The sequence below is a fragment of the Plectropomus leopardus genome, chromosome 8 (genome assembly GCF_008729295.1).
Source record: "Plectropomus leopardus isolate mb chromosome 8, YSFRI_Pleo_2.0, whole genome shotgun sequence".
NCBI classification, from domain to species: Eukaryota; Metazoa; Chordata; class Actinopteri; order Perciformes; family Serranidae; genus Plectropomus; species Plectropomus leopardus.
The window spans coordinates 3421702-3436669 of record NC_056470.1 but is presented as its reverse complement, the minus strand read 5'-3'; the positions used below and the strand labels follow the sequence as shown (position 1 = coordinate 3436669).

General features: G+C 39.3%; 1 protein-coding gene across 1 annotated transcript; it reads left to right on the top strand.

Moving 5' to 3' along the window:
- Positions 1-1458: 1458 nt before the first annotated feature.
- On the top strand, positions 1459-13384 carry icmt (isoprenylcysteine carboxyl methyltransferase). Its single transcript, XM_042491892.1, has 5 exons — positions 1459-1679; positions 4539-4627; positions 4950-5119; positions 7052-7269; positions 8722-13384. Exons 1-5 carry the CDS (start codon positions 1461-1463, stop codon positions 8899-8901), a joined length of 876 nt encoding a protein of 291 aa, XP_042347826.1. The 5' UTR covers positions 1459-1460; the 3' UTR covers positions 8902-13384.
- The last annotated feature ends 1584 nt before the right edge of the window (positions 13385-14968 follow it).

The following is a 14968-nucleotide window of genomic DNA, read 5'->3' as shown; positions in this document are numbered from 1 at the left end:
TCCATTCATCCATTTGCTATCAAAACATTTTCTCTCACTCTAAGCTCTCTCACTCTAAGACTCTAGGTCATTCTTTCCATTGTATAAACTCAATAATATCAATAATATCTAGGTTAAATATCTATCATAATCCATAACACAATCATTTGTATATCCAGTGTACATATCTTTGCATTAGTATTTAAATTTGAAAAACTACAACATACTAAATATTGAAATTTAAACAATTAAATTCATAGAAATTATTTGTTTTATATTTGAAACCATGCATCTACATTTATTTGTTCTGAATTCAACTCTTTGAAATTAAAATATGAAATTCTTGATTTACAATTTCAGAAGCAGATTTTTTTTTCAGTGTCTACAACTTTAGATCCCAAAATTCAGTTTCAGAATTTCAGAAATACAGAGAAAATAGATTCAGGTTGCTAAATTTGATTACTCAAATTTACATGTAAAAATTCAAGCTGCGTTGTTGGATCACATGACTGACAGACCTTGACATAAAAGGCCAAAAGTTGGTTTGATTGCATTCAGACTGGATTGCCCATCCTGTCCTGGGTAGCCTGGATGTTGCTATTTTAACATTTTTCAACATCATTTTTTTTATCTGAGCCACCTTAATCTAATATATAATGCTGAAACTTAACCTTTTTAAATCTGAATTTCCGAACACTGAAAAAAGTATATTTAAAATCTGCTTTTGAAATTTCTAATCAAAAAGTTCACAAAACCATGCACAACCAGACGACAAAAAACTAGGTGCTGGACAAGAGATAATAAGAGAAAAGAAAAAAAATAAAAGAAATCTAGACACTGGATTATAAATATTTATTACAATTATCCGCAATGATAACTAGAGACCCTTCTAAGGGTCATGGTGAGAATTTTGTTTTGTTTTGTTGTTCACTTGTAATGTAAGTTGGTGTCCTTTCTAGTGTCGAAAAAATAAAGTAACAACAATATTAAAATATTTGTATTGTTATTGGCTATAGACCAAATTGTCATATTGAACCTTTCTACAGCCCAGAATTTCAAAATCGGTGTATCCCTGATTTAATTAGAAAGTGAATTTTGTACTTATTAGTACTTATTATATTATAATTATTTTGTGTTCTTACACAGTTTTGTTTATTCCTCTGATCAAGCTAATTTGTAGCTCTTATTTTGGACATTTCTTATTTACTGATGGGGGCATTTCACTTGAGTTTGAATCCTAACAGACTCTACCGCCCCTGCATTGAAATTCAATAAGCAAATATGTTGTTATTTTTTATGTTTAAAACCTATGCTTTTAAATCAAAGTTCGCTTTGTGTCTTCTCAGAGTTACCCATACAGACCAGGAGAGTGCTGTCATTACACATTTGTTCCAGCCAGCACGTGAAAGCCGTACATGGACATCACGAGGTTGCCGTGTAGGTCTCGCGATAGTTGGGTCGTGGATCTTAGTACTTCCATCATGGCAGGCAGTAAGTTGGTGCTAGAAGGTAGAGTAAGTGTAAAAGCGTTTGTTTTAGGACTCAGCGTGGTTATAATCCCATTGATTAGAACGTGGTTTGGACATCTCGACTGGGTCTTTGATTATTTGACGGAAACTCCCGGAAAAATAGTGATTTGTATCCACATTGCAGTTATCAACGGCCTCTTGCTAATCATATACAGAGGACCTCTGTACAAGGTAAGCTGTTCCGGTACACATTCAGACCGTTAGCCAACTTCCTCACTTCATCCTCTTTTTATCTCATGTTCAGGAAAGCGTACAGAAGTTTTCGTGCTAACCAGCTGTAAAGTATTTAATCTGCCTCGAGCCAGTACTGACACAGCTGTCTGACACAACGCCATTAAACTTTAATGTAGCTGCTACTGGGAATCACCTAGCTAGCTAACGTTAGACTGGCGGTAATCTTGTTAAGAAAAGAGGAAGAGGACAGCAGGCTGTGATTTGCTCAAAATAGAAAGCTAAGCCTGCTAAAGCAGCTGCACTCACTCCATACTGTCATGTGTTCAGTTTAATGTTAGAAAAGCCCTGACAGGTTATCTGTATGTCGTGACACAGAGCACAGTCCAGAGATGTGGTCAGTCACTGCTGTCCCTGTATATGTGGAGTGTAATTGACCTGGATATTGTCAGGTGAAATTTTAATACGACGGAGATTAGGGCCATGCTAAAAAAAGAAAAAAAAAGTTAGATTTCGGGATTAAAGTCATAATATAACGAGAATAAAGAGGTATTTTCTTTCTATTATTAGATTAAAGTCGTAATTGTATTAGAAATAAAGGCACAGATTAAGACCCTAGAGTCGGGTACACCTGTCCTTAATTTCTACTTTTTATCTATTATTTTCAACATTTATTTATTACATTTAAAATTTTATTTAATTACATTTAAAATATTATTATTATTATTTAGAGTTGATTTGCAACTGTAAGTTGTAGTTTGAAGATGGTGGAAAATAAAACCAAATTTAAGAGCGTTTGCTGATTATTGTACATATCTGCTTCCATGTAATGCTCAGGATGTGCTTTTATGACCAGCTGGTACATAATTAAAATGTCAGATATGAAGTGCACTGAAATCTGCTGTAAATCTGACGTAGAAATGAGGCCAACTTGTGTTAAGGGGACAGTTCAGATATTTTTTGAAGTGGGGTTGTATGGGTTATTTACCTATAGTTAGTTTATTACATACAGTAGATGTCAGTCCCAGTTTGAGGAAGCAGGCTGGAGTCCAATTTTTAAGCAATGTGCTGCTGTGGAGGGGTCAGCAACAAAATGTATTTTAGCCACCTAAAAAAAAGTCCCACCTAAAAAGGTCAATTTGTCTTTGGGTGTTCACTGTATTAAGAGTATTTTAATTGCTGTACCTTAATATCAGACAGTGATTTCCGGCGGGAAAATGAAGCTGTTACATCACTCTCTTCAAAGCCAGACTCCATTGAGAAAAACAGTGATTTAACATCACTGGACACAGGAGCTGCTGGTCTACTGCTGCCCCAATCAGTTAGTTTGTGTTTTTGTGTGACTTTGGCCTTTAAAAAGGGGTTAATTCAGATTCAATAATAGTAACACACTAACTGATAGAAGCAGTGGTAGACCAGCAGCTCCTGTGTTCACAGAGCTTAAATGACTTTCTCAACAGAGTCTGGTGGCTTTGACGAGAGCATAGATAGTAACTGAAGCTGTTAGCAGCTTTGCAGTCAGAAAAGGCTGTTTGACAGAAAGGTAAAGTGGTGAAAACATTTTCAATAAAACATATACGTAAACTGATATTGACAATTTGTTTTTAGGTGGCTAAAATACATTTTGTTGCTGACCCCTCCACACCAGCACATTGCTTAGCTTCCATCAGACCCCAGCCTGCTTCTCCAAACTGTGGGCATGCCGACTGCCATCTATTCAGTGGTGTAATGTAATGAAGTATTAAAATTTTGTTGCAATACTTAAGTATTTTGGGGACTATCTGTACTTTCCTCAAGTTTTTATATTTCTGTCAACTTTGACTTTTACTCCACTACATTTCCTAAATAAAGTTTATACGTAAACTCCATTACATTTCTTCGTAGATTTACGGCAGTATCTATGTCCTACACATTTTCATTACTGCATTTCTACAAAATAAAATGAGCAGGTTTGGTGAATCAGTGGTCCTTGCTCCTAAGTGAGAGCACAGGTTAATCACAGGAGGGCGAGTACAGACAGGTGCTCTGAGAGCTGCAGTTAGGTTCTGATTTCCAGTGAAGTTCAGGCTGCATGTCAGATCAGATGCTTCATGCTCATGCCTACGTTCCAATCCTTAAAGCTGTAAAAAAAAAAAAAAACAATTATATTTTCAAGTGTAACGTCCGCACTATTTTTTTATTATTATTATTAACATATACTGATCTCCTCAGGAAGGTCGTTCCAGAGCTGAGGGGTCCTGACGGCCAAAACACGGTCACCTTTAGATTTAAGCATCGACTTTGGAACGACCAGAAGGGCCCCACCTGAGGATCTAGGGCTGCCGACTGGCTCATATGGGGTTGTAAAAGTGATCAGTAAAATCTTAAAATCAATTCTAAAACAAACAAGGAGCCAGTGGAGGGAAGCCAGGATTGGGGTGATGTGATATCATCTGTTAAAACCAGTAAAAAGCCCAGCCCTAACTTCATAATCCTCAGAATTCTGACTCCTGTTTATTACCAGCATTTACTTGTACTTTCATGTTCAATACTTAATCACATTTAGTAACAAAATTCCGTGTGATACCTATGTACAGTAAATATCAGATACTTTAGACTTTAACTCAAGTAATATTCTAATAGATGGCTTCAACTTCTACCAAAGTCATTTTCTGGTAACATAAGTATGGCTTTCGGGTACTTCATCCACCACTGCATCTACTGTAGGTAATACACAGACTAATGGGTACACACCTCATACAACCCCAGTAGAAAAAAACATTACTATTCCTTTAAAGCTGGCTAGAGCAGAACAGGGTGTTGCTCAGGAAATGCTAGCTGTTTGACCCGGGATAATCTGAATGTCTTAACTCATTGTAGGTTGCTGTGAGAGCCTGCTTTCTGGGAGTCACTTTTGGCTGTGGTTTAATTATAAGCTGCTCTGAAACCACTTGGACACATTTTGGCTGGTAAGTAGATATGTTTCATCCATCTCTCATTTAGTATGGTCAGTTTATTACTTTATGTAAGAGAGGCTGTGTAGAAATCTCATTGTTTAATTTAGGTTAATCTTATATCCATGTGTTTATTAACAGACTTTTTGGTTTTGTATTGTTCTACACTACAGACTCACAGTGAGTTCAGTTTGACTGAAACCACAATAGTGATCATTCCTTAGTTATTGTTGAGCCACAGAGATGCAGTTAACAAAGACATGGAGCAGATTGCATGTATTTTGTAGTTCAGGTCTGCTGCAGTTGAACATGTGTGGTAATGTTTTTCTCTGTGCAGGTACATGTGCTCGCTGTCTTTCTTCCATTACTCTGAGTACCTGGTGACGGCTATCATTAACCCTCGCAGCCTGTCGCTGGACTCCTTCCTGCTCAACCACAGCGTGGAATACACCCTGGCTGCAGTCTCATCATGGGTGGAGTTCACTGTGGAGAGACTGATCGTTCCAGGTTGGTGTGTCTTCAGTCTCATCGTTAGTCCACTCACAACTGGTGTTGTGTGTTTTGTTGATGGCACTCAAAAAGTTTTACAAAAAGTTTACAAAAACACACACATACAGACAATGAACACTAGGTGCTCCATAAGAGATGCAGAAGACAGAAAAAACGGCTTAGGCTATACGTAAGATTTCACGCCTTCATATCTTCTTGAAATTCCGCCGGGGTATATGGTATATGATGGCATAAGTGTATGGTGCTAACACTTACCTACAGCCCCCCACCCTCCTGGCAAGTGCACTACTTAATTTTAGCTTTTCAGACTAAAGCCTCATTCCCACTGCACAAAAAAAACCACTAACACCCACTAACATCTGGCTTTTAATGCAATGGGATGGACACCCGGGGCAAATGACTCTGCAGTAGACAGTTATTTATCGCCTTTGGTTCCAATGGGCATTGATGGGAGCTCAACACCTGGGCGAATGCGGTAATTTCAGCTCCTTAACAGGCGACATGCAATGACTCGCCATCACAAATTACGACCCGTCTCCTCCTAAGCAGCATTAAAACATTATTCCACTACCACCCCACCACCCCAAAAACACAAACATGCAGTACACACACACACACACAAGCTGACAGAAAGGCAGACTCATCTGATGCAGCGGTGTGTTCACTGGTCTGCTACTTGCAGTGGGAATGTAGTCTATCTCTTATATTTAGTGGGTTTACTAGTTTTTGAAAAACCAGCGTGCACACACTTATTTTAGTGTAAAAGGGGTATTTCCTTATTAAATGAGAAATAAATCTGTACACCTTTTTGAATTTACCTTACTCTCTGTCACAGAAGACTGACAAGGCTTAATTGCCTCATTAAGTCATCATAAAACATACTTCATTCAAACTCGACCAACAAAACAAAAACTCATCCAGACCATCTTGGTAACTCTTGTTATTAATCTAGTTAGTAAGTCCACTGTTTCAACAATCACCAGCTCTGCTTTGGTTGAAATAAATCCTTAATTCACCAAGTTAGATGTAAAAAAACATGCAGTTATTTATGGTGTAAGATAGCTGTCAAAAAGATGTATCCATAATTAATCATTTTTATTTGTAATTTTAACAATTTCTATGTCAAAAAAGTTGTTTTACACAAAATTCTGCTGTCATATACGTGAGTCTGTGAAATTGGGTTCGAGTTTGGATTGTTTTTATATGAGTGTAAAATCTTTCAGTGCAAAGTCTTATGAATGCAACTCATGTTTCTACTACTACGAAGTCTTCACTGTGAGCACAAATGCAACCTGACTGTGACCTCAGTGACGTCATTTCAGCGCTTTTCGATTCGTACCCGTAAACTTGGATTCGTGCTCACAGTGAAAACTTCGTAGTAGTAGAAACGTGAGTTGCATTCATAAGACTTTGCACTCACAGATTTTACACTCAAACTCATATAAAAACAATCCAAACTTGAACCCGATTTCACAGACTCATGTATATGACAACAGAATTTAGTGTAAAACAACTTTTTTGACATAGAAATTGTTAAAATTACGAATAAGAATGATTAATTATGGATACATCTTTTTGACAGCTATCTTACACCATAGTTATTCCCCACGCTCTCTCTCTAACTGCTAGCTGTTTACGGTCCTGTAACTTCTCCCTCAACCACTAGGTGTCCCTGTGTCTTGCAGCTCAGCTGCCTGTTCCACCAGTAGAGACCAGAGACTGAGCTCTGGTGGTGCATGCTGTGTACTGTGCACTAGTAGACAGAGGAGTGCCTGTGTTTGTGATGGTATTGAAAAACATACCTCCAGGATTTCTTAATACTCTGGCGTACGGTAATACTGTGATACTGCCCAAGCCAAACCAGAACATACCTCATACTGTAACTCCTCATGTGTCCACCAGTACTTATCAGCCCGTCCTCTCTCTCAGAGCTGAAGCAGCTGAACTGGCTTAGTGTCGTGGGTCTGCTCATGGTGTTGTGTGGTGAGGGCCTGCGAAAGGCGGCCATGCTGACGGCCGGTTCCAACTTCAACCACATTGTCCAGAATGAGAAGGCCCAGAGCCATGTGCTGGTCACCAGCGGGGTCTACTCCTACTTCAGACACCCCTCCTATGTGGGCTGGTTCTACTGGAGCACAGGAACACAGGTGAGCTCCTGCAGCCCTGCTCATCCTCAGCTCAGTCCCCACAGACAGGATGCTGTACAATATTTTAATATCAGCTATGTTTCTTTCTCATAATGCTGCTACTCAAAATGATCCCTTATTTGAATCTTTTGTAGACTCCGTCATCATAATCTGAGATGGGCACAAATACATTAAAATTATTGCAGGCCACCATTAATAAATGAATGTGTGGGAAACCCTGAACAGCAGCCCCCTGGTTCCCATCAATAGCCCGTTGATACTATGTGTCCATCTTATGGCTGACATGGGTCATTATTGTGGCTGGTAAGGTTGCCTCCTTTACTGCCTACCTCCAGTGTACAAAATTCACTTTCTGACTCACCGACAAGGTGCTAGATGAAAATATCCACCAGCCAAGCATAATTTTTTACTGATCGAAATGATTAATTGCTTTTTTGAATAGCTCATCACCACAGCCTCAGTTTGTGATTAAGTTCACTCTGTGATGCAGTGTGAATGTCTAGGGCTTTTATGGTGAAAGGTAAGAAGGGAGGAAGTGATAGTAATACACTGCTGTTGACAATTTATATTAATATACACATGCGACTCTTATCAGTACTTACGATATTTGCACATAATATCACATGCTATCATAGAGTGCATTAAGTAATTTTACGTCTGTCACTATTGTTATATGATATGTTGTTACTATTATTGCTGTGCATCTCTCCCTCTCTCTTCCTCTCTCTCTTTCTCTTTCCTTTTGTCATTACTGTATTTTAATTGTTTTTTACGACATCTGTTGCACATCTGTCCGTCCTGGAAGAGGGATCCCTCCTCAGTCGCTCTTCCAGAGATTTCTACCATTTTTTCCCCCCATTTCAGTTTTTTTTTTTAGGGAGTTTTTCCTTAGTTGATGTGAGGGTCAAAGCACAGAGGGATGTCGTAAACTGTAAAGCCTTCTGAGGCAAACCGTGATTTGTGATAATGGGCTCTATTAATAAAATTCAATTTAATTGAATTAAATGTAGGAGGCAATGAAGAGTTTGCCATCTTGGTTCAAACTACAGAGCCTCCTTGTTATTTCATAGCCTTCATAAGTGTGAGCACAGCGCTAGTTAGCAGCGGACTGCAGCAGGTGATAGTTAAGCAGATCAGCTGATGATATCAGTAGCACCCGAGACTGTCAGCACAGGAGCAGCTAGGAAGCAGCAGAGCTGGGCGCCCCTAAATGACACCAAACACCACACAGACTCCTACAAACATTTACCTACAAGTGTGTTTGATAACCTCTCAGGATTTACTTGCCAAGTGAAAAATCTACCCACATTTGGCATTTGTTGGGTGTTAATTTCAGATCCTGTTTACTTTTAATGTCACAGATGCACCTTTGATAATTTAGGCCTCAGAACCAGATTTTCTTCTCACCCACATGTTTCCACTTGTTACTGATGAGTCTGCTGGCTGTCTCAGGTCATGCTGTGTAACCCAGTGTGTATATTGGGCTACACGATAGCCAGCTGGCGGTTCTTCAGGGAGCGAATCGAGGAGGAGGAGCTCTCCCTCATCCACTTCTTCGCTGAGGACTATGTGGAGTACAAGAAGAAGGTTCCCACTGGGCTGCCCTTCATCTCAGGCATCCGTGTCAACTAGTCCGAGGAGCTGGATGCTGGACCTAACAGACTTAAAGCACTAAGGCAGGTCAGACTTGGTAGATGTGTAGCGTCTGCCGTTGTGGCTGCCCTCCAGAGGGAAATCCTGCAGCTGTCTGAGAGCCTGTAGCTCACAGACAGAGAATGTGACAGCTAGGAGGCGGCGGGCAGCTGGGCTGCTGTTTTTCTACCAACTTCCAAAATCCAGTTAAAGACCAGACAACCTCCACTGTACTACATGTATTCCTATAACGGCCACGCCATGTGTTTCAGTTGCTTCTGTTTGCATGCTTAGACCATGCTTAGCGTTTTCACTCATCACCTGTCATGTTCATATATTACCCTGGGCCCTTTGGCATCATCTATCAGCAGAGAGAGAAATGGCCATTCTCTGGAGTTTGAATGCAGATGTTTGAGATTCACAGGGAATCCACTGGGTTTGATATAGGCTTGGGCTGTATCTAATTTTTCATACCTTTGTACCCTCTCCCAAACGGCCAGTCAGACTTGTAATTACACAGTGGAAACCCACAAAATGTTAAGAAAAGTAATATTCTCACAGGTATTTTCCTTATTAAACAGAAATACATCTGTACTCCTTATGTACTCCTTATGAATTCAGCTTTCTGTCTTAGATTTTGAAATACCCTGGTATACCGTCCAAGCCTAGTTTACTAATTTTTTGTTTGTTTTGTTTTTAAATGATATGATCATCAATACTTAAAAGAATTCGCCACCACTGTCCCTATTTCAGCTAATCCTTCACTGTCCCTAAATGTCCCCACTTATAAACCTCAGAAACAATTAAAGAAAATTTCCACTGGAAATGTTATCATGTAGTTTTGAGTCAGCAAACCCCTGTAGCAGAGCTCCTCACAGACCCACTCTGTGTCCAGGAGCTGTCCCCATGAGGACACGAGGCTGGCTTTCTGTCCTATCAGGTCTGGTCGGGCCCTGTTGTGTTGCTGCAGGTCTCTGATCTGTGCGTATCATCACTGAGGCTGATGGACCGTGTGAAGTGAGCAGGATAAATAACGTCTTTGTATTGTCAGGACCAATCCTCTCCGTGTCTCTTTTGTTGTAATGATTTGAAGCGTGTTATGTTGGAGTCTGTTCTCTGTAGGTCTGTGTCTGATGGGATCTAAATGCAGACCTCCACCCTGTCTAGTCTTTAAGGGTATCTCTGAAAGCTTTGTATCTTGCTCCTTTACAGAGGGGGTCCACCTGGGTGAACCAGTGCATCCTAACAACGGTAAATGGTGCAATAGGTGATGTTACATTTTTTTAATTTAAGAATTTACTCTCAGAGGCTTTATTTAAGAATATTAGAATGAATAAAACTTTAAAGAAAGTAAAGATTTCTACCAGGTTTACAGGACTGTTTAAATTTAGTTAGTGAGGAAGCATCATTGTTTACAGATGAGTGAATATAAGGCCAACAGTGGCCTGCTTTATGTCCAACCCTGATATCCACTCCCTAAATGTGCACTCAGGCTAAAACACTCAAATCACAGTGTGAATGAAACTTTGTCAAGTGGATTTAAAAAAATTTTTTTTTACAAAGCTGCGTAAAGTGACAATACACATATTGCCTGTTCACAATTGTTCTGTTTCACAGTCATTTGAGACATGTTTGTGTACACAGGGGCAGGTGGCATGATGGATTGTCATTCTAGAGGTTGTGTTTTGTCTAAGAAAATAAGAGCTGGCTTTACCTCCTGACCATCATCAGTACACAAATGGAAGTGCTGATAGCACTTCCTGCGTTATAACCTCCCTGGATTGTTTTTTGTTGTTTAATTTATAAATCTTGTCTTTGCTTTGTTTTGTGAGAAGTCACTGTCCTAAACAGCACTAGACCGTTTACTGTTATTTTCATCAGCATCACGTCATCACGCTTCTCCTTTTACAGCTCTAATACTCTAAACTTTTTACACTGAAAGGTATCCAGTGGTGTTTCTAAGCAGCAGTGGTGTTGCGGTGCCATGTCTGAATGAGCTTGTGTCAACAGTGAAAGCTTGAATGATATTCAGAGTGTTTGGAAATACTCCGTGGTTTTGGAAGATTGTTCCATTGCTTAACTAATCTATAAACAAACTCAACTGATTCCCATCAGGATAGAAATGAGAGGACAGCGGGGATCTAAAAATTATCCAAGCATGGTCATGATGGTCACAGAGTTGAGCAGGAGCAACAGAGCAAAATAAAAACTGCCATAAAACTTTAATTAACAGCCCAGGCTATTATTTGCTTAAACCACTGAACTCAGCAGGAGAGACTTTTACTTCTTTCACACAAAACAGTTGATCAGCAGCTAACTAACATTATCTTTAGTTACCTCACTGACATAGGTGGTCAAAGAACTTCTATAAAATGAACTGCATCGTAACCACACCGGGCCTCTAATTGAGACAGGCCTTTATTTGTCCAAATGTGTCGCCACACCAGGCCAGTAAAAAGGGACTGGGCGTTTAATTGGGAGAGACTCATATTTGAAGTTTTATGGTAATTTGTGCAAACTAATATTTTGTGCCCTCAATTATATCTTGCAAGCTTGTACTTAATATAACTGATGGTTTATGTACACAACTTAATTGAACAAATCCTTAAACAGTAGTTGATGTTTCAACACATTAAACAGATCTCAAAGATGTTCCCTTGGCTATAGTTTTGCGAGTTAGGAACAGTGGGAATCCTGCGTTTATCCACTAGATGAGTCACAGTTCCTCCTGCCATCTCCTCATTCATCACAGATACCTCAGTCACACCTGATCTGAGTTTCTCCAACTCTGCAAGACTCAGGCCTCTGTTTTCTGAGCGGAATACAGCAGTCTGCCTGTCGTAGACGCCTTTAGATGCAGTCTTTTTTTTTAACCAGTGGATGACTGTTCCTGTCACATTCAGGAATTTTCCATGATGCAAGATTACATTTAACGAATCAGCCAATTTTCTGCAATTAGAATCCCACCTCAGGAGATAGTCCTGTCTGACACCATCCAGCGCACTGCTGCACATCTGCAGTATTCCCAAAACCTCCTCTGGCATTGTTGGGCTGGAGATAAATAAAGGGGCATTATCTGCATCAGAAAGGTTTGCAAATTTTCCAAGGCCTTCAAACTTGGTAATTGGTTTCCCAAACAGCTGGGTATGCTTGTTTTACTGCTCAGATTTGTACCTCCAGGAGGCCTTTGCCACTTTTTCCTTCTGGAGCTTCTTAACCCTTTTATACCTAAGCAATTTGGCTTGATTTCTCTTGACAAATATGGGAAGATGGTGACAAGCAACTTGACAAGAAATGTCCCAAAAATAGCAAGAAATTAGCAAAAAACTTACGAGAAAATTAATAGAAAATAAGCACCTCCCAGCTAATTTTCAGAATCTTTCCTTGTAGATTTTACTGATCGTTTGCAGTTTGTGGGACATTTCTTGTCAAGTTGCTCATTATGGGTATTTTTCCCTGTGTTTTTGTAAGATATCAAACCAGTTTTCTCAGGTTTCAGAGGTTTAAATGCTAGTGAAAAGAATCTGAATGCAGCGCGAGAAAACTGATGCAAATCCAGTTGTTAAAGGGTTAATCAATACTTACACATTTTGATTAACCTTCCTGGGACATCTGGTCAGAAACTACTTTCCCTTGCATCCCCATGCAGATTTTGCTCTTAGCATCCATCACCATCACCACAGCAGGAGAGAGTGAGACCTCTGTTCAAATGTCAGCATTAATGTTTCATTTCATGTTCTCTTCATTCATGCCTAAAAATTATTAATTCAGCAAATTTTGAATTGAGTCAAAACAAACGTGTGTGTGTTTGTTTTCATGTTAATGAAGGAACATGCCATTCAGTGCAGCAGAGTGGCTCACTGATGGTTCCAGTTTTTGGACAGCAGAGGAGCTCTGTGGCCCAGAGGACGAACTGAGATTCAAAAAGACACGCACATCCTTTAGTGGGTGCTGGATCCAAGATAAGCCAAAAAAATAGAGGTCTGCACATCAGGAAGCTCCCCTTGAAGGATTTTATTCTGCAAAAAATAAGTGACGTTTTGACCACAGGAAGAACACACACGGCATCTATTGAAATATACTTTCATTATTGCTTCAACTGATGTGATAATGTTGTACCTAAATGCTAAATTATAGACCGCTTCCCATCCCAATGAGGACTATGTAAAAAGACGGGAAATATCCCCCCTAATTTGCTAATTTAGTGAACCAATGGCACAATCTACTAAACACTACACTTGTGTATTTTGGAGAAAGCGAGCATGTGTGTTTTGGGGTGTAGAGTGTTTACAGTCTGAGTTTAAAGTGACATACTTGTAGCAAATGTGTGTGTGGGGTGACATAAAGACAGTGCTGGGTACGAGGTGCAGTGAGCTGACGGCTGCAGCATGGAGCACCTGAGTTAAGTTTTGGATCTGTTGCACTTTTGCTGTATAGGTATCCATTTATCATAAGCCTGTATTAAACTGTTGAAACTCTGAAAGTGTTGGCTCATTACTGTGCTGTCATTCTCAAAACACTTAAAGGAATTACTGTGATGTCTTTATTACTCTCATTATGCAGATATGATTTATTAACTGGCTGTCTTTTGATGATTAGGTCTTCATGTACAATGAGATAAACAAAGACTTCAGTAAATAAGACATTTTCAGGTAATTTAACTTCGATAATTGTGTTAAGATAAGTCTGGCTTCAGCTACTGTGGAAGCAATCAAATGATTTTGTTCCACACAACACAGATTTAACTCTGGCTTTAATTCACACTGTTTAAATTACATTCACTTTTAAGACATGTAAAATTTGGAGTGCCCAGCAGCTCAGTCCTCACTGCAGCAGCTGCAGGTTAACTTCAACCTGTGGCGCTTTGCTGCATGTCATCCCCTCTTTCTCCCCCTCCATACTTACATCTGTCCTGTCCAAATAAAGAGTAAACCCTGCTGGGTGTCAGTCTGCCTCTCAGCTGACATGTCTCCCTTGAACATTCAGCACCCTGCTCTCCTGCCTGCCTCTGGGCTTTTCCTGTTTCCTCAAGTGTTGAAAATAGTTGGAAATTATGAGACACAAGTGTCACTGTCCCCCACAAAGAACGTTAGGTAAAATTTAGAAATGCTCCAAATGAACAGTAACTCCTAAAATTTTAGTACAATAAAGGTAAGACTCACGTAAATAAAACACAGCATCCATATGAAGAACAGGAACAATACACCTTCATTAATCGCTTTTCTCCTTTACCACAATAATACATGTCTCTGACAGTCCCCCCGTCTGAAAAGACACACGATGTGTTTGCCACCACTGTGAGCAGGCGGCTGGGTGGCACAGTGGCTCAGTCAGTGAAAACGTGAGGGCATTTAAATCCTGCTCAAACTGTATTTTTAATTGTTTACTGAATAATGCAGAATGAGGGCATGTCTGTAAACATAGGTATGTAGGCCTATAACAGATATGTAGTAACTAGAGATTTGGATGTCAAGGCCAGGTCAAAACAATAACAACAACAACAAAGCAGAGTATTATTTTCATTTGGCAAAACAGTACCAATCAATGTCCACTTTTGATTTATTTTAGTCACCACAGAGTCCATTTTGAAATCCATAGTTTTAGATACATTTCAACGATAAACTTTTTCTTTGAGCAAGATTATACTGGGTCTTTTATGTAATGGATTTAGATTTTTATTGTTTTTATTGTCATTTATTGTATTTTATTATCTATTTTGTGTGACTGGCATTTTTTATTTTATTTTTTTAAATTCTTTATTCAACAAACATACATACAATAGAACAAAGAACTAATCATGCAAGGGTACATGTAAGCAGTGAAAACAACAGAGTGAACGAGGGATATAAATACTGTCTCCTCAGTTCATGTGGAATTCATCAAACATAATCTTTGTCTTTACTGCCCTTTTATTTTTAAGGTCTCCTTTTGTGTTGCCATATTGTTGATGTCCGTGGTCAAAGTCTGGTTTGTAGTCTGCCCACATCTTCCAGTGGATGTGGAATTTTCCAAATATTCAAAAAAAAAAAAAAAAAAAGATATCTTTTTAACCGAGTTGTGAAGACTT

Excerpts from the sequence above, each read along its gene's own strand:
- icmt (XM_042491892.1), top strand. The coding sequence starts at position 1,461 with ATGGCAGGCAGTAAGTTGGTGCTAGAAGGTAGAGTAAGTGTAAAAGCG. Across the intron at positions 1,680-4,538 it reads ACAGAGGACCTCTGTACAAG|GTTGCTGTGAGAGCCTGCTT; the intron begins GTAAGCTGTTCC and ends AACTCATTGTAG. Across the intron at positions 7,270-8,721 it reads ACTGGAGCACAGGAACACAG|GTCATGCTGTGTAACCCAGT; the intron begins GTGAGCTCCTGC and ends TGGCTGTCTCAG.